General features: G+C 38.5%; 1 protein-coding gene across 1 annotated transcript in view; it reads left to right on the forward strand.

Annotated features, from left to right (window-relative positions):
* cdh2 (cadherin 2, type 1, N-cadherin (neuronal)) overlaps positions 1 to 23,526 on the forward strand; it is a 57,209-nt gene that overhangs the window by 28,386 nt on the left and 5,297 nt on the right. Inside the window, exons 3-14 of the mRNA XM_017422503.3 lie at positions 7,067 to 7,275; positions 10,422 to 10,583; positions 11,399 to 11,554; positions 12,783 to 12,927; positions 13,091 to 13,263; positions 14,243 to 14,380; positions 14,874 to 15,059; positions 15,648 to 15,901; positions 17,231 to 17,373; positions 18,368 to 18,601; positions 19,503 to 19,736; positions 19,989 to 20,128. Coding sequence (XP_017277992.1) covers positions 7,067 to 7,275; positions 10,422 to 10,583; positions 11,399 to 11,554; positions 12,783 to 12,927; positions 13,091 to 13,263; positions 14,243 to 14,380; positions 14,874 to 15,059; positions 15,648 to 15,901; positions 17,231 to 17,373; positions 18,368 to 18,601; positions 19,503 to 19,736; positions 19,989 to 20,128 — 2,174 coding nt within the window. The remainder of the gene's footprint in view (positions 1 to 7,066; positions 7,276 to 10,421; positions 10,584 to 11,398; positions 11,555 to 12,782; positions 12,928 to 13,090; positions 13,264 to 14,242; positions 14,381 to 14,873; positions 15,060 to 15,647; positions 15,902 to 17,230; positions 17,374 to 18,367; positions 18,602 to 19,502; positions 19,737 to 19,988; positions 20,129 to 23,526) is intronic.

The following is a 23,526-nucleotide window of genomic DNA, read 5'->3' on the forward strand; positions in this document are numbered from 1 at the left end:
GTCGGAGTCATGCTTCTTGGCTCTGTAACATGTCTGAAATACAATGCAAACGACAAAACAATTAGTTTTACTAGTACATATATCAGTAGCTGAACTCCTATTAATATGAAATGTTTTATTGCTTTCACAGTAATGTTTATTTTTTTATTTAATAATTTCTTTTTTTTTCTTCTTTTTTAAAATGATCTAAAGCCACTCCTGTAGAAAAAGATATATTAGCTGTTCATGCTGCATAATCCACCAATGAGGCCATTTGTTAGTTCTTTACTGCGTGCCAAGAAAATATGTTAGTGATCAGGGTTTAATTGATACAATAATTCTATACACTCCCTTAAAATCTGCAATGATTTGCGCCCACCACATTCTGACCACAGAATTGCTTATTGTGCATCTTAAGCATAATTACATGTACATGAGCATTTCTTACAATTGTTCTCGAGCTGTAAACGCGGCATGAGGCATTGACGGTTTTAGGCACAGACACAGATTGCATTTCTACATTTCTTCCAGCAAAAAATCACACCAGCAGAGCGGGTCTTGTCAAAGAAGAAAAAAAAAAGAAAAAGTCCTGTAAGATTCAGAAAATGCCAGCAGAGGTTATCTCATCTTTGGTCACTGCCTGTTTTTCTGTCTCTTTGATTTTTTTGTGATGGTATTTTGACAGAAATGATCAAGGGGAAGAACTAAATAGCTTTGAGTCTGTGCTTTGGAGATCAAAAGACCCTAATAATGTCACATTACAGGTTGCATTGAGGCAGTTTTAGTGCCTGGCCCTCGTGATCAGCCTCTTCAGAAAACATCAGCTCAGCTTGAAATCTCAGCCACGGGGGCTCATAGTGATTAGCTGATGTAGCAGTTGACTGCTTCTCATTTAGACTTGTCTTTTGTCTTTTTACTGTTGACCTCCAAATCAAAAGTTACCTTTTGTAACCTCTGATTTTTTTCTTCTTTTTTTTAAAATTCTAATTTAGGAAAAGTACTTACAGTATTTTAACGTCACCCACAAATATCCAGTTGTTTGCTGACGGATGGGACAAATTGTTGTCCCTCAGTGAAGTAACGTATAACAAACGAAGGCAAAAACTGTCTTATTTACAGTTAAACCTCACCCATCCAGAACCCCAGGAATGAGGTTTAACTTTCTGTCCTGCTGAAGCTGCCTGAGAGAGCACTGCTGCAGCACCGTGGCACGACAGTGATAGATGTAGGGTGCAGTGAGCTTTTTTTCTAAAATGTGTATTACAGCAATGACTGGTCACCAGAGAGGACGTTTGTTATACAGAAACAATAAAAATGATGCATTTCTTCACCTTAAATAATTTATTATTCTCAGTTTGATACTTTTAAGAGGTTTCATTTGCAGCACACGTTGCTTATGTTATCATTTCCTGCTATTAAAGGCACCAATAAAACCCCAGACGCTTTTTAGATTGAACAAATTGACCATTGTCGACTGATATAATGTGAGATAGATTTTGGAGATCGATCAAACATGCAATCTTCATGAGAAGACACAAAGAAGTTAAAGGTTAGCCCACATCAATAAAACATTGAACACCTGTGTTGCTAATAGAAGTTTGATATATGATGTTCTGTTCACTAAGGACTGTAGGAGGTTGGTGGAAAAGAAATCTGTTTAATGAATATTTCTATCATTTAGCAATTGGGTTTTAACCCTTTTAATATAGTTAAGAAGAAAACAGGAAAACATTAGAATTTTCTGGCAATCCATTAACCTGTCTTTGTTATTTACCTTTTTATAGCAAGCACTCCTGGAATCTTTTTGTGGCTTTTTAAGGGGGAGGACCCTATGATTGAAGAGTGTTTGACATCTTGGCAGCGGTGGTCAGTTTAATGCCCTTCTACAGCTTGTGTATCAAGCTTCTTGTCTCAATAGCTCACAGAGCAAAATCCTGGTAGCTATGCGCTGATAACTGCTGAAGGATGTAGCTTAGCCTTATCAGTTCTCGGCTTCAGTGGCACGTTAATCCGCACAATGCTTGACTGTCAGTATACGAGAAAACAGAATCATTTTGTTTGTGCAACAAAGCTCTTAAATAATTGGGATTTTTCTCTTTGCTAATCACATTTTTGACTACTCTTGGAGACGTGGCAAAGTTTTAAATGCCAAATATTGCTTATTAAACAGAAAAGCATCATGCATTTTTCTCGTTGGAGAACCACAGTAGGTTAATTGGCAACTCTGAATTGTCACTAGGTGTGAGTGAGGGCGTGAATGGTTGTTTGTCTTGTTCATCTCCATGTGGCGCTATGATGAATTGGCAACCTGTACAGGACACACCCCACCTCTCGCCCAGTGACCGCTGGAAATAGGCGCCAGCTTCCCACAACCCTGCATGGAAAAGCAAGTAATGAAAATTGATGGATTGGTGTTCTGCAACTGTAATAAAACACTCCTAGCAAATACCAATTTAAGATCATCATAGTGTTCAGTTGCATTTAGCAAGCCTTTTAGTTTGACCTAGCAAAGGGATATCGAACCATCTTGCAGTTGGGAAAGCCAAAGGAGAAGGCCAAAATTCACTTTTGTTTCAAACATGACCAAACAAAGGATTGGTCTCATGAAGGAAGGAAGTTGCTTTTCCTTCATAATGACTTCTAAATATAGTATTTGTTAAATGAGGGTGTTATACCCCAAGAGAACAAATTAATAAATGTTCAAATGTGATTTTAAAAAAAAAAAGAAGAAGAGAAATTGACATTAAAACAAATGGATGTTTCCTTTTCCCTAGAGCCAGTTTGCTGGATCAAGAAAGCATGAAAATCTGCTTTTGAGACTGAGCTTGCGAGAAAAGATATAGCTCCTTTTTAGATCTTTATAGTGCCAGTGTTCCTCTGTATGTGTACGCTAATGTGAGTGTTTTTGATATGGGATTGTAGTATCAATACATTTTGAGAGCCTCTCTATAATTCTTTAATTGAGCCAGCAGTTTTAAAATGGAAACCAAGTACTAGGGAGTTGGTCACTGCTATAAAGTTTAAAAATTGATCCTGCTCCTTATTGCATGTGCTTTGATGCTATTTCCTTTAATTGCTAGAAACACTGAACAAAGTACAAATACTAAACTTTTTTTTTTAGGAAAGTCCTTATATATTCAGCTATATCTGCATAGAATCCTGCATATTTGAAGTGCTGTACACAAGTAAAATGCCTTCAAGGTCATATTCTGGCTAAATGAAGCATTATCACATCCAGATTTATGTTTGTTTAGTGTCTCTGGTTAGTATGACTGTTTTGTTGTTTGATTTTTAAAGAAAATATGCTTTTATGATGCATTTTGAATTAATCAGGCATTTAGTCTCAAGTGCTATAAATGACTAGTGTTTCAGGTATTTTAGTAAAATGGATTAATGATGCATTTTGTTTTAAAATAAAATCAAAACACAATAAAACATTACTTTCATTAGAACGCTTATTGAAAAAAAACAGCTTTTCATGTTCATTATCTATGTGAAAATGTTTTTAATTAGGAGGAAAAAGGATGTATAAGGTTGCACAATGGCCTTATTTACCAGCCTTGTAAAATATGCTTTCATAATGATAGCCTTTAAAAACTCCACCATGCTACAAAAAAAAAACATATGCATGAGCAATTACCCATAGCAAGCAGCAATCTTACTTTGTGTTCCATTAGCACATTGTGCTTTTAGCGGTTCGTGCAATAATTGGGACTATTACTGAATATGCTGTTAGGGAGATTTTGGTGGTTGCACTAAAAGTCTGTGCACTGTTGGAGAATGCTGACCATAAGTTAATGTGTTCTCACCAGTTTTAGCCTGGATTAGAATTTTATATCACAGCAGTTTGAAATAAGGTACCAGAGTGCAAGCTTTATTGGTGCTCATTGGGATCTTATCAACAGTGGTGCTGGCATGGATGTCTTATACAGTTTATTCAGTTGGAGCCTTTGCTTCATATTACATTGTATCACTGCCAAGTGCAGTACTAAACCTGGACACATTAATTTGTGAATAATGCATTTGCTTGGAGGTGTTGAACCATTTGCCAGGGTTGGGTTTGGAGATTGGCACTGGATATTTGCACGGCTACGCATTTATCTGCAGCCACTGATGAAACACCTATGCTGAGTATTTCTCAACTGTCAGTGACCTCACTTCCCAGAATAAATGATGGCATATCAGGATGATCTCACAAGAGAGGTTTCAGTCTTGTCACATTAACAGCACATTAGAGGGAGTTCAGTCTGCTCGCTTGCAGCGAATGTAGTTGGCAGGCAGGCATTAAAGATGAGATTGTGGAACATTTTCTTTGCCTCCGTGGAGTCAAGGGGTCCACATTCAGTGCTCCAAATTAAATGTGTCTCTGCCTCCTACCCTTTGTTTCCCAACTAGTTGTGTCTGTCTGAGTTAGAGTTATCACGTGATGATTAGACAATAGAGAGGCACTCTTGTACTATGGAGAGGTTAGAGGGGGTTTTGTGTCGTCCAGCAAGAGAGGGGGGTGTATCGAAGCTGTGAATGGGATCATTGAGTCGGAGGTAATTTTGGGCCCCGGATCAGGGCTTTAGCTGGACAGGACTTTTTGCTGACATGCCGGTTTTCCCCTCTTGCTCCCTCTCTTTTTTTTTTTTTTTTTTTTTTTTACCCCAACCCCCAATTCCCTTCTGTGCTGCATCGGCATTTCTGTCCAATTCAAGCCTTTATCGCTGTGCCCATGATGACATGTGTGAAAAGGTGTGGCAACCAAGATCTCTTTTAGCCCCGTACTTTAGGGAGCCCATCCATCTAGAGACAGATAGATTGTAGCTGTATCACACTATGCATTATTGTGGTTTCATAAACCATCAGAGTATGTCAGAGAAATAAATGGACACATGGAGGACATTCCCATTCATTATCATTGGAAACGGCTGTACCTGCTGGGAGCTTGTGTACTGATTGCAGCGGGGCCTGACTATTGAAGAGCCTCTCAAAGGAGGCCCGATGGCCGAATTTCAGACAATGGTAAAGAGCTGGAGCTCACTACTAGAGGAGGCTTGGGCTAAAACAACTCACCGAGGAAGGCTGGTGATGAATACATTATAACACTTAGTCACAAAAAATATGGTCACAAGTGTCAGAACAGAAAATGGAAATAAATTAGATGGAACTTTGGGAAGCAAAGACAACATGTTAATTATGTGGGTGTTTTTTCTGTCTTTTTTTTGATTGATTTTGTTGAGATGAATATATTTTGTCCTAGTAATGTTAACTTTACAGTTTTCCTTTTACTTCTTGACCAATCAAATGCAGAGATTGCAGAGTTAGTAAAAAAAATATTTTTTTATCATTAACATGGCTTTTATCATCTTCTAACGCTTTGTTCAACTACAACTAATTTGGATAATTGGGTATTTTCTTCTTTGATGTGTATTCATTGAGTTAGTATCCTAATACAAATCAGACCCACTTCTTTTTGGAGAGTAGCCTCATACATTTTTCTTTCTTTTTTAACATTTCAGTCAGAATTGTCAGGCTGAGACTATACCCACCTTGAACATTGTGAAGCTTCTTAAATTTATTGACAGTCTTCTGCTGCATTGTGAGTTATTTTGACAGTCCCTTACTCTGTATTCCGCCTCAGTCTGAGTATCTGCTGCTGACTTGAGATGGCTGGTGATTGCCTGAGGGCTTTGAGCATACAGGCACCTGGCTTTAAAGGCAAACCATCAGAAAGAGGGAGTCATTTATCTGATGTCAGCTTTGCCAGGTTCAAAGAAAAAAACTAATTGGTCATGGGTAATTGAACAAAAGTTGGCAAGAAGAGAGCTGGTCAGTATCACATGTATTCCAGAAGAAAGATGCCATATTCCATATTTATTAAAACATTTTGCTTGATCGTGATCATGATTTGTCGTGCGTACTGTTTAACAGCATTTTGTTGAATGGCATTTCTGGAGTAAAATAATAGTAAAAACAAAATCTGGTTTTCTGGTATGCAGGAAATGTTTTACATTCACTTTTTCCCACTCAGAAATGGAATACTCTTAAGATGTGGTGTACTTGTGGTTTTCTTCACACCCCAAGCTAGTCTACTGCATCCTTTCTTCAGGCCCATGGGAGCTTGATTTTTCTCCAAGTGCAGATGATGCTCTGTAGACATCAGTGGATCCCCAAGGTAGCAGCGCAAAGGAAGATTAGGCACCCACCTTCCAGGCTTTTTTGTTAAGTAGTTCCACATCTGCTTTAATAATTCATGGCCGCTTCAGTGGAGCCTTCATACGAATGATGTATGATAATACTGTGATCTTTATATGCTATAAAGAATAGGGAAACTTATAGGGAAATATTTTCACACAGAGGGATCACATATTGAGGCTTTTGGCTGTTGAGGTTTGGTGTGTGTGTGTTTGTTTTTCTATACATGCAGGAGGTACACAGGCTGTACCGTGCTGTCACTCAGTTGTAACATGAGGCGATGTTGTACCCCTGCCACCCAGGCACCTGTGAGACTCGAGCCCCGACGAGCCACCTGTCTGCCGTGTATGGATGTGCACTGTTGAGTTTTAGATTTCTGCATGTTCTTGCTTATAAAATAAACATCCCGCTCAGATCTGCCTCTCAAGAAGCAGAGGATCACTGTCATCCGCACAAGGCATCCCTGTACGTCGTGGGGGACAAAGCTAGCATGCAATGGTCTTTGCTGAAAAGAAAATAAGACCTTACTAGCATTTGACATCTAAACATTTTGTATATCTTTTATTTTTGTAAAGTACTACTTCAAAGCTTTTAGAGTAGTGGACTTTACACATAATCTTTTCAGTATATTGTGTTTTTTTCTCTAATAGTCCTTAAGGAGCACAGTTTTTTCCTTTTCTTAAGTTTGCTCTCCCTCCTCTCTCCTCCACTGCACCTGTTTTGAGCGATACCTTTGGGCAACAGCTTGAAGTGAATAATGTATAAGTGAGAAAGAGAACCAGAAAACCTTTGTGGGCCTTCAGTCTGGCTGACTGTCTTCCTGTTTTTTTGTCTATATTACTGGCTAGTTTGGGGTTTTTTCTGTCTGGTTTTACTCTAAAATCTTTTCTGCCTCTTTCTCTTACAGTGAAGTTTGTCAGGTGTGGTCGAGGTGGTGCGGTGCGATTTGAATGCAGTAATCCATCCGACTTCCGGATAGAAGCCGACGGAGTAGTTTATGCTGCAAGGACTCTTCAGGCCTCTCCACTCCCTGTGTCGCCTTTGCTGATCAAGGCTGTTGACACTACCACTCAGCAGCAATGGGTGACCCAAGTCAGGCTGGCGCCCTCCACACAGGTGAATACATCATTCTGCCTTGGCTGTTTGGTATCTGACAGATCTTACAGTCCTTTTAAATGTTGACTAATCAGTTCTGCCCTTATTTCAAATAGCTTACAGTGCATATTGACAAATGACTGCTTCCCTGCATTGTAGCGGGTGTTCATAAGTATGGACGGATTCTTATAATAAAAACTGTGTCAATTTACAAAAAATGGTTGGTTAATATCAGTATTGGTTTCAAAAAATGTCTCTCAATTAAGTTTAACTCTCATCCAAAAGAGGGCTCTCTTCTTTTACAATTTTGGAAGACAGGAAGCATCTGTATGAGCTGCAAAAAGCCCCTCATATCGCTTCACTGCCTATGTTGTGCAGTCATCTGCAGTTAGTTAAAATGACCATGTGCTCACATGTCAGCATTGCAGTTGGATGAGGATCAGAAGAATTGCACACAAAAAAAGGAGCCCAGCACATGTCATGTCTGTCTGCCTTTTAGCTCGGGAATTAAATCATGCTCAAGAGCTGTGCTACTGAAGAATTTTAACTCCAGTTTAAAAAAAAACACACAATTTGACAGATATCTACATCTTTACATCTAATTATCAGTGATATGCATACAAATACACCTTGGTATGTTCAGTTGTGTATTACTTTTTTTCAAATTCAAATCCTTTTTGACCTTCATTTGTGTATGTTAGTAATTAATGGTGTAAGACATCAAATTTCTTTCTGAATTAATTATGCCTGTTGGATTAAGAACAAAATGCTTTTTGTTTCAAGTCCCTATAATGTACTCATGCAGAAGGTTACAAGGGAATGTTTCTAAATGTACAGTGAAGGAGATAAAATTTGGAAAGCTGTACACTATATTTAATATATGTGCTTATTTAAAGTTAAGGTTTCATTATATGTCAGTGCTGCAGACACACCAGTCAGCACAGCTCAACTTAAATTCTTGCAGGTAATTATTTTTCTGCTTTTTAAAACACTCTTAGTTGCCGACAATCATTTACAATAAAGGATCCTGCAGGTGCATGTCATTTTAATTGTGTCCCTGCTCATTGTTCAGTTGTAAAAGTTTTCAAGTTTTGCCTTTTTGAAGTCTGAGACAATCTCACATGGGTGCCGCATACATATACCGTACAAATTATTAACTCTACTCTGGTCTGTGTCTGTTGAGAGCTGGTGGATTTGCCCTGATTTGTATATAATGAATTCAGGGATCGACGTCTCCCTAACTTTGATGTTTATGAGGTCAGGAGTGGTTATCCTCCCCTCCAGCACAATTATTGTCATAAATCATCACACATTTATTAATCACATCCGCAATTGCATTTTTTAATAGCGCCATTAATGCATCAGCCTCGGGAAATATTTTAATCAGTGACAAGCAAACAATATCCTCATTAACACGAGCGCATACCTTCTTGCCCACTGTCTCGATCTTCATTTTAAACTTTTGTTGCACCAAACTCCGAGAGAACATAAAAGGACTATTTTTTTCCCCCTCCTTCAAAAGGGCAAATACACGTCCATGTAATTCTTCCTACACACTCGCTAATACTAAGGCCATCACTCAACCTAGCACTCTCTGGGACTCTGAAGTAGTGTTCTAATCTGAGGAATGAGAATGCTCGCAAAGTGTGGATGGGCGCAGACCTCCAGCGTACCCGAGATAGATTTGTTCAGCTGAACAAACCCATCATGCCATTCATCATTTCAGATGTAGGTTCCAAATAATTACTGGTCTCACTCGCAGCCATTTTAATAGGGTAATAGATATTTCTGAAGCATGCACCTTTACTATCTGGTCGCTTGCCTTTCTGCATTTTGAATGCGTGAAAGCAATATAATCGGATTTCAAACATGATTAGTGGGAGCTCTCTGACACCTCCCCAGATGTTTGAGGAGAGGGAGTGTGGGATCTGAGTCATATGAGTCATGTTATAAGGTGAAAAAGGGGTAATTAATTTCTGTGTTTGCACAAGGCACTTTGTAGTAGTTTATAAGACTTGGCTGCCTAACAAGCTGTCAACATTTGGATATTTAGAGACAACACTAAGGATAATAGCTCAAAGAACTTGGCAGTTTTATAAAAATCTTTGCTTAGTGCCTTTTTATTTATTGACCATGACACATTTTACATACTTGTTTTTTTTTTCCTGTTTTCCTTCCTCTTCACTTTGTTCAAGGGTATTTTAACTTTTCTTGGCAGTACTTCAGTCTTTTTAGTCTCTGAAGCTGCATAGGCAATTTGGACCGTGTGCATATAGCGTCTGGCTTTCAGGTACCATCCTCCCTTTGTTTCAAATCTTATTCATTACAGCTGAGGGAGGATGGCAGATCCATTACGGAAGCTGGTATATATGTGTGGGTGTGTTTTATCAGCACATAAAAAGAGATCTGCCATTTTAAACAAACCAGTGTTAGAGGAGTACAACTACAGTGGTAATTCTGAGGACGAAGCATGCCATAAATCTACAAAAAAACAAGTCAGAACAGACTGATTAAACAGATATTTTGAATATTTGTTGATTTATGTTGAAAATGGCAGCCTGTTTTAGTATCACTGATCATTTTGTAATGCCAGTTTTTGCAGTAGGGTCAGGATTTTATTCACAAAGATAGATGGAATTGTTTGACAATGGCAACAATTTGTTGTTTAGCATAAATCTATTATTAACCTTTATCAAGTCTACCTAGGTAATTACTAACGAGTTGAAAAGTAAAAATAATAATGATCATAATTAAGCTAATTTGATTACAAATGTCATAATAGAAGAGTGAGAAATGAGAAGTCTTACTTACTTTTGATCAACATTTAGGATCAGTATTATGGCTATTCATTGTGGTTTGACCATAAATGTGTATATAATATGTTGAGACACCCATTAGCTGCTCAGGTCACAGACCTCAGATGTCAGAGTGAGTCAGAGTTCTTAGTGGATTACCAAAGTCAACAGGACTTTCTTTGGAAATCTGCAAAAAAAAAAAAAAAGTTGTTGAGCTATTTCTGTCTGTGGCAAACCAACCCACAGATCATCACTGCCAACCTCACAGCTTCGCCTCCTGGGTGTTTAAAACGCCTGCACTCCTACTTCCCTGCATGTATATGATCAGTAAATCATTTCTTTTTCTTCATTTTTTTTTTTGGTCATGTCCAGGAACTTGCTGTCCCTCCAGTCTTGTCCAAGAATTTAGAGGAAATAGTGTTTCCTTTGCAAAACGTGGACAGCCAACTGAAACGCATGAAAAGAGACTGGGTCATTCCTTCAATCAATGTCCCTGAGAACTCACGAGGCCCATTCCCACAAGAGCTAGTCCGGGTAATGTATTTGACTCAACTGCCTGCATGCACACAGACACCAGTCTTCTGGCTTTTAAAGAATACATTTTTGGCTTGATATGACAACCTTGAAGGCTCACTATTGCTCTAAGCTGAGTTCAGGGCAATAGGGAACAGACAGACGTGAGACTTGTCTCTTATTTACAGCACGTTGCTAGTTTTTTGGGGTTTTTTTTCTATTTTTGCTATATTTTTTTTATTACTTGGGCACTCTATGCTATTACAACTTATTAATATAAAAGTCAAATCAAAATATACACCAGGATAATTGTTTATTGGTTACCTGATGTCATTTTTTTCTGCTTTCTTATGACACAAGGATAAATACAGTTTAGTTTATTTGCAAAAACTAGGTGTGTGTGACTATTAGTGGTCAAGCAATAATTGGGACAGCTAGGAAGGAGATTCCTTTTCAACACATTAAGCTTCTTTACACAGTGCTAAGATGCTATGATTGCCATATATATGTTATTTTTAATCTCTCAGTATTTAAAAGGATGTATCCAGGCTACAGTAGGTGAGATCAAGAAGAGAAAATGGTTTGCTCAGATTGGATCAAGGGTGTAGGCTCAGAGGTTCTCAGCTTACATGGATGCAGTCCAACTATGACAGAACTTCAATACTATGTGGACCCATATTACATGTTTTCTTGTGCTTACACAGCAACTGGCTTTTCAAAAAAATACTCCAATACAGAAATAAGTCAACTCATGTGAAGTTTTCTGCAGTTTTCAGAGTTTGAATTGAGTTATGCTGATCGATAATTAATGTCCAGTTGAATGTTTGCGCCCACAGATCCGATCAGATCATGATAAGAACCGGTCTCTGAGATACAGCGTGACCGGCCCAGGTGCTGACCAACCTCCAACTGGAATCTTCACCATTGACCCCATTTCTGGCGAGCTGTCAGTCAACAAGCCCCTCGATCGAGAGCACATCCCCTCCTTTCATGTAAGTCAAGCACAGCATTCAAAAGGATATGCTCTTTAATGAATTCCTTGAGATTTGAAAAACGTCCTTTTCAGTCCGCTTTATCAAGAGAAATGTGTTCTTGCTGGCAGCGCCGTGCATTCCTGCCAGTTGGCATGTGCTCAAGGTCATGTGTAGCCTAAACAGTCTCTTTAGACTCAATAAAGACCAGTCTCTCCCTGGAAATCTGACTTATCCGTCTGAGAATTCAAAGGATTTTGAGTGAATTGTGTGTTAGCTACATTAACATAACCTTCAGCTTTTAAGCTGCTTTATTCGTTACCGTTTTTTTTATTCCATTTCACTGAAATGTTCTTTTTAAATGTTTTAAAAAATTCCTCAGATGTTTCTGCTTGTTCTTTGTAAGCGGTCTAAAAAAATGTAAACTGTAGAGCAGCTCAGTACTGTATATTATTCATATTTTTCTCATATTCCTCCATGTAAAATCATAACATTTAATTTAATCAATTCTCTTAACTATATTTTTAACAACAGTTTGCTGGAAGCTAAACCTAACATGAAGAGTTTAATGGAAACTAGCAATTTTGTTCAATGTAGTATGAATGGATTGGATCATTGGATAGAAGAGGGGATAAGGATTCATCAGTGATTTATTTTATTTTTTCCCTTTTTTATGGTTATCTTACAGTTGTGTGCTAAATTGTGGGGCAAATGAATGCACTTTAATAAGTTTTGTTTAAAAACAGTGGGAAGATGATTAGACTAGAGAATTATTATGATGTAACATGAATCGGTCTGGATTCTATCAGTTTTTATAAGGCATTAATGATAAATGCAGACACAATTATTGTGCTGTTGTTGATTCTGTGGCAGGCATCTAACCACATGATTCATCATGGTTTGTCTTGTACCATCTACGTGCAGCGTCAGTGATGGGGGGGTGTACATCCATTGGTCCATCCATTGTTATAAGCTGCTTGTTTCTGCTCAGGGTGCCTGTCTCCAGCGGTCATTAGGCAAAGCAAAACTGGAGTGGGGGGAAATTGTGTTCACGAAAACTATCCTACTAGTTTGTATTAAGAACATTTCCTGAACCATGTGCAGTTTTTTTCCTACATTATTAAAGCCTTCTGGTTACAGGTTTTGAGCTTGATTATTACAGACATGTAATGAGTGACAGTCACTGAGAGTTTTTTTTTTTTCTTTATATTGTTTTACAGCTAAGAATAACAATGTTTTTTCTTTCCAGTTGAGAGCTCATGCAGTGGACCTGAATGGCAACCAAGTTGAAAACCCTGTTGAAATTTTGATCAATGTGATCGACATGAATGACAACAGACCCGAGTTCACCCATCAGATCTGGAATGGCACTGTTGCAGAGGGTTCCAAGCCTGGTAAGATCCTCCATGAAGTCCTCTTACTGCTCTGTGAGCCTCCAGCTCCACTTGTTGCTATGACGCTGGTAGATGAAACTTTAATGATGTTATTCCTCATATTAGTTTACCGAATTAAGCATTTTCATCGTGTTTGGTTTTTTTTTTTTTTTTTGCCTCAAAGGAACATATGTTATGACGGTAACATCTGTAGACAAAGATGACCCCAAAACGGCAAACGGTATGCTTCGTTACAAGATTTTGTCTCAGACTCCAGAAAGTCCGACCTCAAATATGTTTACCATCAACAATAAAACTGGAGGCATCATTACAGTGGCAGCAGGCCTGGACCGAGAGGTACTCAACACTTTTTGTTATCTTTTCTCTTTTTCACCTTGTAGCTTAAATTTATTTGACTTTCTTTAGCCAGACCATCCATCTGGGAAATTATATTTTTTAAATCTTACAATTGTTTCTTCCTCTAATAACAAATCATTTCTCATTTTTGGATAAATGGACTGTGGGTTTTCAAAATTGTTGACACTTTGAGTATTGTCGCCAATATTCAGACTGTTTGAGAACTAATGAGCCAAAGTAAATTTTGCCTATTATCACCTAAATGAGAAATAGAAGTGGACTTGGCTGTTTCACACTAATTTACTCTTACAAGGAGCCATTGTGCATCACTGAGCAGTTAAAATGTTTCTCTTCCCTCATTCTCACTTTTTTTTTTGCATCTTTTTTTCCCCCTCATTTTTCATGTTCCCACTCTTTTATTAAATTGGGATTGTAAGGTTGTTTGGGAAAATAAATAAAATGTATACCGCTGGAGCTAGTTGGTTCAGTTCTAGGGAGGGCAATCTAGCTGAGGTGGCTGCTCAATCACTTCTGCCCTGGGGCCGCCGTTTTATGTCCGCAAGTTGCCACCATGAAAGTAATTTGCCTGACTCTCATTACCTAGCAACTGGTCCATCACCTGAGTGGTTTTTAATGTGAAAAGAGTCATTTGTCCTCTGTATGGTTGTGTTCATTGTAGAGGTGCACTTTTCACACTTATACACACAAACACATTAACTCGTGTGGAAGAAGTTCAGTTTGTGTAAAAAAATCTTTCCATTTGTCATAATTAAAAAGCTGAATTGGTCAAATTTGTTTTGTTTGAGTAAAAATCTTATTACTCTGTAATGTGCTGTCATTTTATTGAATTGCAGTTTAGTCCAGAAGCCTTAGTTATTTGTTTGTGATGCTTCTAATACTTCTAAGTTTAATTTGAAATGGTGGTTTTTATTTTATTTTTTTTGTCCTCATTATTTCTTTTTGTTTTCTTATGCTCTAGAAAGTACCTCAGTACACGTTGATCATCCAAGCAACGGACATGGAGGGCAACCCCATGTATGGTCTCTCCAACACAGCCACGGCTGTCATCAGAGTTACTGACATTAATGACAATCCGCCGGAGTTTACTGCTGACATGGTAAGAAACAATCCCATGTGTGAGATGTCAACACGGCCCTCTTCGTTTAACAATATCACCGCAAAGGACCTCCATTTACCCTCGTGAGGATATATGCGCTCACCTGTCAGTTCTGCTCACTTACCTGGTTTTGCTTGCCCCGCACTTCTGAAACCACACAGCTCCACGAGTCGCCAACCATGTGTAAAGTGTTATATCCCGCTCCAAGTGTTGACACATGCGACTATGGAGATCTCTACCTCGGTGAAAGAGGCACTTACTGTGCTCACGAATGGCTGAGATTTGTAATGCTGCTGTTGTGCTCTCAGAGCAGCACAGTGAATAAGATGACCATGACAACATGAGAAGTTACCTTAGATGTCTAGTCACCTTTGATTGCTCCTGCTCCCGCTGTGCCGTGCAAGCCGTGGGTTGGTATTCTTCTGTTTTTGTGCCACAACTGCAGCGTCACTAACAGCTCTCTGTTCTGTTCGTTCATGTTTTATTCATGCAGTTTTTCGGGGAGGTGCCTGAGAACACGGTGAATGTTATTGTGGCAAACCTGACCGTGACTGACAAGGACCAGCCTAACACACCTGCCTGGAATGCTGTCTACAAAATCATCGGGGGTGACCCCACAGGCAGATTCTCAGTGCCCACCGATCCAACAACTAATGAGGGTCTGGTGACTGTTGTCAAGGTAAGTCCTTCAATCAATTCTCCCTTTTTAATTACATGTATCTGCTTCTGAGATTAGTTCATGATTAAACACATTGAATTTAGTAGGTGTCTTAAATGTGTCATGCTGTTTCTTATTATTGAAGGGAACAAACTGATCTAATTTGTTAATTGTTTAAATCCTGGAAGTATTTTCTGAAAATCAACCTCAGCCTTGAAAGGAACAAAAACAACTCTGTCCATCCATGTACAAAGACTGAAGGTTGAGCTTGAAATGGATAAAAAACATGTTTTTAACTTATCCAACTTTTTTTTTTTTTAAATCCAGGCCACATTTCAAATGAAATAAAATAGTTGCACAACTCTTACAACAGCTTTCTCGTTGTTGTGCATCCTTGAACTGATCACAAAAATATTCAGTCTCTTTATTCTTCTTGACCGTTTTAGCTTTCAAAGTATTTTTCAGTCAAAAAGAAGAAAAAAAAATTGTCCTTTTAGTTGCTCTCTGATCAGTCACACAACAGAAAATGTTATGTGGGTATTTTTTTTTCCCTTTCAGTTTTTTTAAGCATCTATTTATGCTATGTTTTTTTTTTCCACTTCTTTTCAGCCTATTGACTATGAAATTAGTCAAACATATTCGCTGATAGTGGAAGCCAGAAATGAGGTTCCAGTGGCCAGAGGTATCCAGTCCCCCAGACAGTCCACTGCCACGGTCTCTATCAAAGTAACGGACATCAATGAGAGCCCCTCCTTTGAGCCAAACCCTAAAGTAATTAGATTGGAGGAAGGGATGCCGCCCAAGTCACACCTGACCATTTTTACTGCGCAGGATCCCGATCGCTTCTTGCATCAATCCATCAGGTATGTATCAAACTGTAAAACGAACCCACTTCCCACTTGTAGCACGACCGTTTTCTAAATTCAAATTGAAAGAGACCTGCTTGTAATTCAGGAGCATCATAATAATCAACTTAAATGCAACACTTTCGCTTTTTTTTTTTTTTTTTCAGCTCAACTTCATTACTGATGAATTGACTACTTAATGAACAGGGATGAGCTTTATGAGAGAAAATCATTTAAATTAGTAGTTAAATTAATCCCTTAATAATAATCTCTTATGTAAAAATGAAATAGCACTTAGTCTATTCTTTCCGAACATTATCGGGAATGCAGTTATGATGGGATACGTTGAAGTTTTTTTCTGAGAAATCACATCTTTTTTGTTTTGTTTTGGTTTTTTTTGTTTTTTTGAATAAAAGCCATGTTGCAATTAAAAGTCTCCATCTTATATGCAAGGCAGACTCTAAAGCAGCTGAATCAAATAACAGCTTCAGCCTTTTATTTAGGAAAATACAGTTGGGTAATTGGCTGGAATATCAGTGCCACCACCACTTATTGTTCTCGAGATGTGCCCATTTTTCTTTTCTTTTTTAAAGGTATAATTCAATGTACCTTTTTAAATTTGGAAAATACTGGCTCTTTTTTTTAAAACTTGGGTAAATGAGTTGATTCTTACTGATTTTAATTTCTTGATTTAAAACGCTGCTGGGTGCTGTCCTAATCTTTTTTTTTTTCTGTTGGTTCTTTCTTTGTTTTTGACCATTACAAGTGTTTTTTTGTTTTGTTTTGTTTAAAGTTCGAGGATGAGTCAGCAACGTCTGGCAATTTTAAAATGCGGAACTTGTTTAAATCCAAGTAAAATGTACTGAATATGCTGTGTATAAAAAGTGTGATATGTTATGTTGTCCATGTTTTCTACACTTATTATCTTAATGATTAGTGATTTAAAAAAAAAAAAGTAAAAATCAAATCTATCTCTCTTTAAACAAGCCTTAGTATTTCCTAATCATAAAAACTGTTTGGCTGTGGATGTGTTTATCTGTTTGAAAACAGTTCATGAGGGAAAAAAATGTTAGTCCTGTAAATTTAATTTGAGGAAGTGCTAAANGGGGGGTGATCTCCCCTGTGAGGCCACCTTCAAAAAGTTGATATAATTATGCAAAATGCATGATGTCTGAAATATTTAGAGATCTTGCCAAACTAATAGAAAATCTTGCCAAACTGGACACGGTATTTTCTCCTGTGGAATAAACTTAGACTTTATCTCAACATTCATGAGACATTGAAACTTAAAAACCTTCATTAAAATGATGTACCTCTGTGTTCATATCATCTTTCTTATTGTCTCAGATACTCCAAGCTCTCAGATCCAGCCAGCTGGCTAAGGATTGACCCAAACACCGGCCGGATTTCAACAATTGCCCTTTTGGACCGAGAGTCTCCCTTTGTGAAAAACAGTTATTACAACGCTACGTTCATGGCTACTGACAACGGTATGTAAGCGTGCAAATGGTGCTGCAGTTTCCAAACATACCTTGTTAAGTCTCAGTGATATGCTGTGTTACACGGTCTGGGTGTTTTAGCCAGACTGTTTCATAAGCACCTTTTTTTATTGCTATTACTGGCAGAGTGCTCAAAGGAAGCCAATCCTCTCTTTACTGAAAGAAGCCTAAAGGACATCTAATGTAGCTTTCCTAGTCTTCTTTTGACTACTTCTGTGGTGTTTTTCACTTGAAGCTAATTCATAAATGGGCCATATCTGGCAGAAAAATGTCCCCCAGGCTTGAAGGGCAATCAAGTATTGTCATTCTCTCTGTCTGCAATGCTGACCACTATAGTCGAAGGTTAATATGCTGGCAATCCCAGAATCGTCTAACATGTGGAGGTTTTCACCTGACATACGCACTGGTGGGATTTACCTCTGCTCAGGTTTACCCCGTTCTATGGGGCATCGCTTAGGCCAAGAGGCTTAAAACGTCTACCAATAAAGAGGTTTCTCAACGTTAATGGGTCAGGATTGGATGACTAGTTCCTTTGAGCGTGGCCTGAATGGTAAAAAAGCCTCTTAGCTGAGTGAATACATAGAGAAGCCCTGAAGGAACGACAGTGGGCTCTGTTTGTCTGCTTTAGTATTCCTATCTCGCGTCCTTCGTCAGGAAGACGTTCTTCAGGAACACAAACAAACACACTCACACACCAAATGTTCTGATATCCAACTCTTTCTTTCCACCTCCTCGCATGAGATTAGATTCTCAGATCAGTATGCAGTTTGTATGGGACGTCTCCCCCTAGAGTAAATAGTTATTTAGAGAGCCAAAAAAGAAACTCCATACTTTAGTTTTCTCTGCTGCCTGTATAATGATTTCAAAATGAGAGATGGTATTTCAAAAGCATATATTTGTTTCCATATGTAAATTTTTACATTTCACGTTTCTCATAAATATTTACAGTATGCCAATGGTGTGTACTCTTTCGCGGTTTGCGCAGGTGTGCCACCTGCGAGCGGTACGGGAACCCTCCAGATCGTCTTGCTGGACATCAACGACAACGCGCCCAAAGTGTTCCCTCAGGAAGCGGAGATCTGTGAAAAGCCGGAGCCAAACGCCATCAACATCACCGCAGTGGATGGGGACCTGAACCCGAATGCTGGGCCTTATGCCTTTGAGCTGGCTCACAAGCCCACGAACGTCAGAAGGAACTGGACCATAACAAGAATCAGCGGTGAGACACAGAACAATAATGAATCCTAGTCATTCATGCAGGGCCATTTGTCCTGTTTTAAAAGCCCAGATTAATGAGATTAAACTAATCTTCAGTTTGCAATTGCCAGAATGTAAGAGATTATGATTCCTTTGGATTTTATGTTTACTAGAAGTGGGAAAAAAAACAAAAGATGAGACTGAGTCTTTTTGCTTTTTTTTTGCAATGAGTAGGATCTGATAATTAACTTAGAAAACATTAAAAATCTAAAGCAATATGTCTCAGCAATTTGTTTAGTCATTAAAGCTTTACGAGTTTAATCTGAGCAACACTTTGAAACGTGTTCAACTGTGTGTAAACAGCACACTTTAGAGGTGTCAGAGTTAAGAGATACAATATAATAATCTATTAATCTTGCCAAACAGTCATTAATTATTTATGCTAATTTGAAACCAAACCACAAATGGAGGAAACTCATTTGTTGTGTGTTAGCTGTTAGTGTGAGTTGAAACACAGTAAATAAATCTTAATAGGATAATGGCATTTGGATTATCACAGCTGGGAATTTAGCCTAAGAAGCATTATCAAAAGGTATTCAGTAGGTTTATAAGCTTCAAATCCAAATCCTGACCATGTTTTGGATTAGATATGCTGATGCAACTTCCAGGTAGGAATTTGTGCTCCATATTTGTGATAAAAGGAGTATAATCACGGTGTGAACACCATCTATACAGATGACTTTCCCGTTTGGATTCAATCCCCTGTGAAATACTGATCTCCAAAACAAACCTGATGTTAGTTTCTATTAAAACGCACTGAGTTGCTTAATCTCTACAGTCACCACTCAGAATCTGTTTCTTCTGATAAGAAGGAAATATATTTAGAGTCATTGTTCACCTTCTTTCCCCTCTCCCTCTCTCAGGTGACTATGCTCAGGTGAGCCTGAAGATTGGCTTCCTTGAGAGTGGCATCTATGATATCCCCATCATAATCACAGACTCGGGCAACCTACCCTTGTCCAACACCTCCTACCTGCGGATTAAAGTGTGCCAGTGCAACATTAATGGAGATTGCACTGACCAGCAACAAATCATGGCTGCTGGTTTGGGAACAGGCGCCATCATATCCATCCTCCTCTGCATCATCATCCTCCTCAGTGAGTCTCAGCATCTCTCTCACACACACTGCACAAATAACACGAGTGAACACGGGGATTATAAAGACAGCTATCCGAGATATCGCTAGATTACTGTAGGATTACCAAAAAAAAAAAAAAAAAACAAGCCTTGATCAGGCCCCTATCCAAACTCTGAAACATCGGATCCGATTACATTTCAGTGAGAATCTGCACGTTATTACGTTTTATAATATGGCATCTTTGTGGATATTTTTTTCCCCTTTCAATCAGTCCTTGTGTTGATGTTTGTGGTGTGGATGAAGCGCCGCGATAAAGAGCGCCAGGCCAAGCAGCTTCTTATCGATCCTGAGGATGATGTGAGAGACAACATCCTCAAGTATGACGAGGAAGGCGGTGGAGAGGAGGATCAGGTAAGAATCGTGTGGTAAACACATTTTTCTGGTGTTACTTTTGAAGTATGTGAAAACCTTTTGCTTTTTATTTTGCTTATAATTAGCTTTTTCTTGAGACTTAGAACTATAGAGAAAGATTTTTCTTTTATTTCACTGTACAGTTTTAAAACCAGTCTGATAAAGCTGATGCCATCATAGTTTTGTGTTTTTAAATGTGCCAGTTTATTTAAAAAAAAAAACAAAAAAAAACATGTTTGGATAAAATTTCTAAATCGTTTAGGCACAGGTTTAAATTGGCCAAAATAATTTATATTCTGCCCTGCATTTTACCAACATAGTTCATTCAAAAGCTGTACAGTGCTACAGAAAAGGCGTTAAAAGGTAAATGTGTTGCCTTTTTGTTGTGGAGAATTATTCTGGTCACATCTGTGCTGCACAGAAGCAGTTTGGCTGAAGCAACATAAGAACAAAGAGCACCACTTATATAAAAAAAAATTTTCTACGAGCATGCGTACGTTTACAGTTTCTTTCTAGTGTTATCTTTGCTTGTTATGCTGCTTCACAACATACCTCCGAGTCACTCACAATGAAAAGTACGACACTTTAGAGATGGTCATTTTTTCCTCAAAGGAAGCTGAAAATCAAAAGCTAGAATCAATAAGGCAAACACATTTTGATCCAGTTGGTTCTGGAAATATTGGAAATGTTTTGTCAACTGGAACAGCCTCCCCCCCTGTTTCAGAGCCCTAATGCACACACAAACAATAGAACCGCAGTGCCACAGGCATCAATAGTGTCCCATCTCTGTGTCCTCCAGCACTGATCAGCCACACACAGAATTCAATTGTCCTAATAACCCCTTGTTAGCAAAACGGAGTCATTTCATATAAAAAAAAAAGAAAAAAAAAGAAAGAGGCAGTGTTGCACCAAATGGGCCATTTTCTTGCTGCTGGCTGAAGTGCTTTGGCGGCTTAGGTATAGCAGAAATGTGCGGGAGACCCCAGTCTGACCCAGCGCGGTGCCAAATTAGCCTTGGAGACTTGTAATTGGTGAGCTGATGTCATTTAGAGACAGACATCTGCTGTGGTGCAATAATGAAGCCCTGTCTAAGGTAACAATATGACTGGAAAGCCATTACACATCTGCCGGTGATTAGGCAGGAGGGAGAACACCCATTTGTCTATTAACATCCTCCGTCTCACACATAAAATGCAACAAACCTGTTGACCAGAACATGTTGAGAAGGAGACTGTTGCATGATATAAACAGCCCTTAAAGGCAAACGAGTGGATGCAGCGATTTATTGAGGGGGGAAAACAAGCTTCTCGTTTGAATGGGGCAGAGAGGCCAGGGCGCCAGGAGAAAATGGTCTTGTCTGCGGAATTGTATGCGGAGCCGGCGTTGGGTAAAAAATGGACCTGACTTTCCCAGCGATGTAGTCTTTATAATGCCCATCTCTGTTCTCCCTATCTCCCGCAGGGGAGGAAATTGAAGTGTCAGAGCAGTGGGTGCTTTCAGAGTTTGTGATTTTAGTTGCTGCTGTCATTGCCCTGGTTTGTATTGGTTTGTATAGCCCTCATTTTATCAAAGGCAGACAGGTGATCAGCTTGCACTCCCTGGACGTGGCAAAAAAAAAAAAAAAAACTTTGCAGAAATAATGGCAAATTGAGAAGCGCTTGTGCACAGATTTCCTCGCAGAACAAATAATGTACGACAAAGATGATTCATCTGCTTCTTAAAGTGACCTCCGAATAATTTCTTTCACATTTACCTTTGACGACATCTTCTTGGAAGCAAGCTTTTGAAAAGGTTTGTTTGTTGTTTTTTGGGGGGTTTTTTTGCTTCATTTTACTTATTTATTTTTTCTTTTCCAATCTCATGCAACACATAGAATAAATCAAATCCGTTGCCTTGTTTTTCTCCCCCACAAACAAAAAGAAGGCCTTGTTGATATGCTGATAACATCTCGGAAAAGATCATTTTAAATAAATTAGACCTCAGGATTTGCTTTTTGCACCTTTGATGATTAAATTTCATTAACACTGATCAAAAGAAATAAATTACAAAATCTATATCATTATTATTTTTTTTATTTGCTAATCTTTATTCATCCTCTGATTGAAAGCCACATCAGAAGGGGTTCTGTTTACTAATGCAACTTAACTGCAGGAAAAAGGGGGGAACAGCTTGCCAAAGGACACACTATCTGGTGACCAGCGCATATGTTCCCTGTCGTAATTTGAAGATGACAAGCTGCTGGCTTCATTCTCTTCGCTGCTGAAATATATGTGAGATTGTTATCAAGTTCTTTTTTAATTTCATCCAAAGAAAAGAATCCATATAGTTTAAAACCAGCCAGCACTTAAGTAATTAATAAATGCTCTAAACTGTAATATCTGATTGTGGAGTAACATCCCCACGTAATGAAATTATTATATTTCTAAATAAGTGTTTTTTGATCAGACTTGAGCTAAGGTGTTTTCTCTCTAACTAAAAGAGGATTTTAGAAAATGGACTTAATTTCTTCATTTTGTCTGTTAATCGTTTGTCAGACTCCGGAGTTTGTTCATATGACTGCGTGGTGGCCGGTCACTTCTGCGTCTTCAGAGATGTTGCTACTCCACGACATCTCAGTTTGCAATGATCAGAAAACTGGTGCGAGGATTGTCCGAACCAGAAGGATTCTTTAAGCTCCACGTTAGATTTCAGACAACAGTTTGGCCTTTCCGTTTTTAGGAAAAAGATTTCCATTCTACTGTACAAAGAGATGGAAATTAACGTAACAAAATTCTAAATTTTGTCACAAATTTCAAGTTGCTTTTATGGATTTTGCAGGTGCTTTAACCTGAATGTTTGGTCAACTGCAATGCAGCGAGCTTTCATTAAAAAAATAACGTAATGCATTAATAATAACAGCCCTAAATGATTAAATGGTCCCACTTGCTGTACGTCTCACCCCAGATTGTAAGGAGCGAATGTTTGTAAGGATATTCCGTTGCTCATATTTGAATGTGGGCCGTGAGTTCCAGCAGGCCCAGTTTGTGTGAGGAGCCAGTTCACAAAGAAGTGCTGCCACATTATTACTTCTGCTTTTGTGGTTTGAGCGCCTTTTGAAAATCCACTTTTTTTGACATTTCATTTCAGCAAACACTTAATTGTGCCCCTAGTAATCATAATTTGTTTCACATAAAGAAATCTGTTGATAATGCAAACCAATCATCATCAGACTTTGTTGGATTAGTTGTTAAATATTAAACGTTGGTGACTCAAGATAAACAGTCGGGTGCTTCTGATTTGTGTTGCATCATGGGGACATGATGACTTTAGACACATCAATCAAACACTGAACATGGAAATAGTGATGGAAGAATAGCATTTGTTAGTTTCAGCAGATTATTTTCATATTGTGTATTGAG

Source organism: Kryptolebias marmoratus, linkage group LG20, assembly GCF_001649575.2.
Source record: "Kryptolebias marmoratus isolate JLee-2015 linkage group LG20, ASM164957v2, whole genome shotgun sequence".
Lineage (NCBI taxonomy): Eukaryota > Metazoa > Chordata > Actinopteri > Cyprinodontiformes > Rivulidae > Kryptolebias > Kryptolebias marmoratus.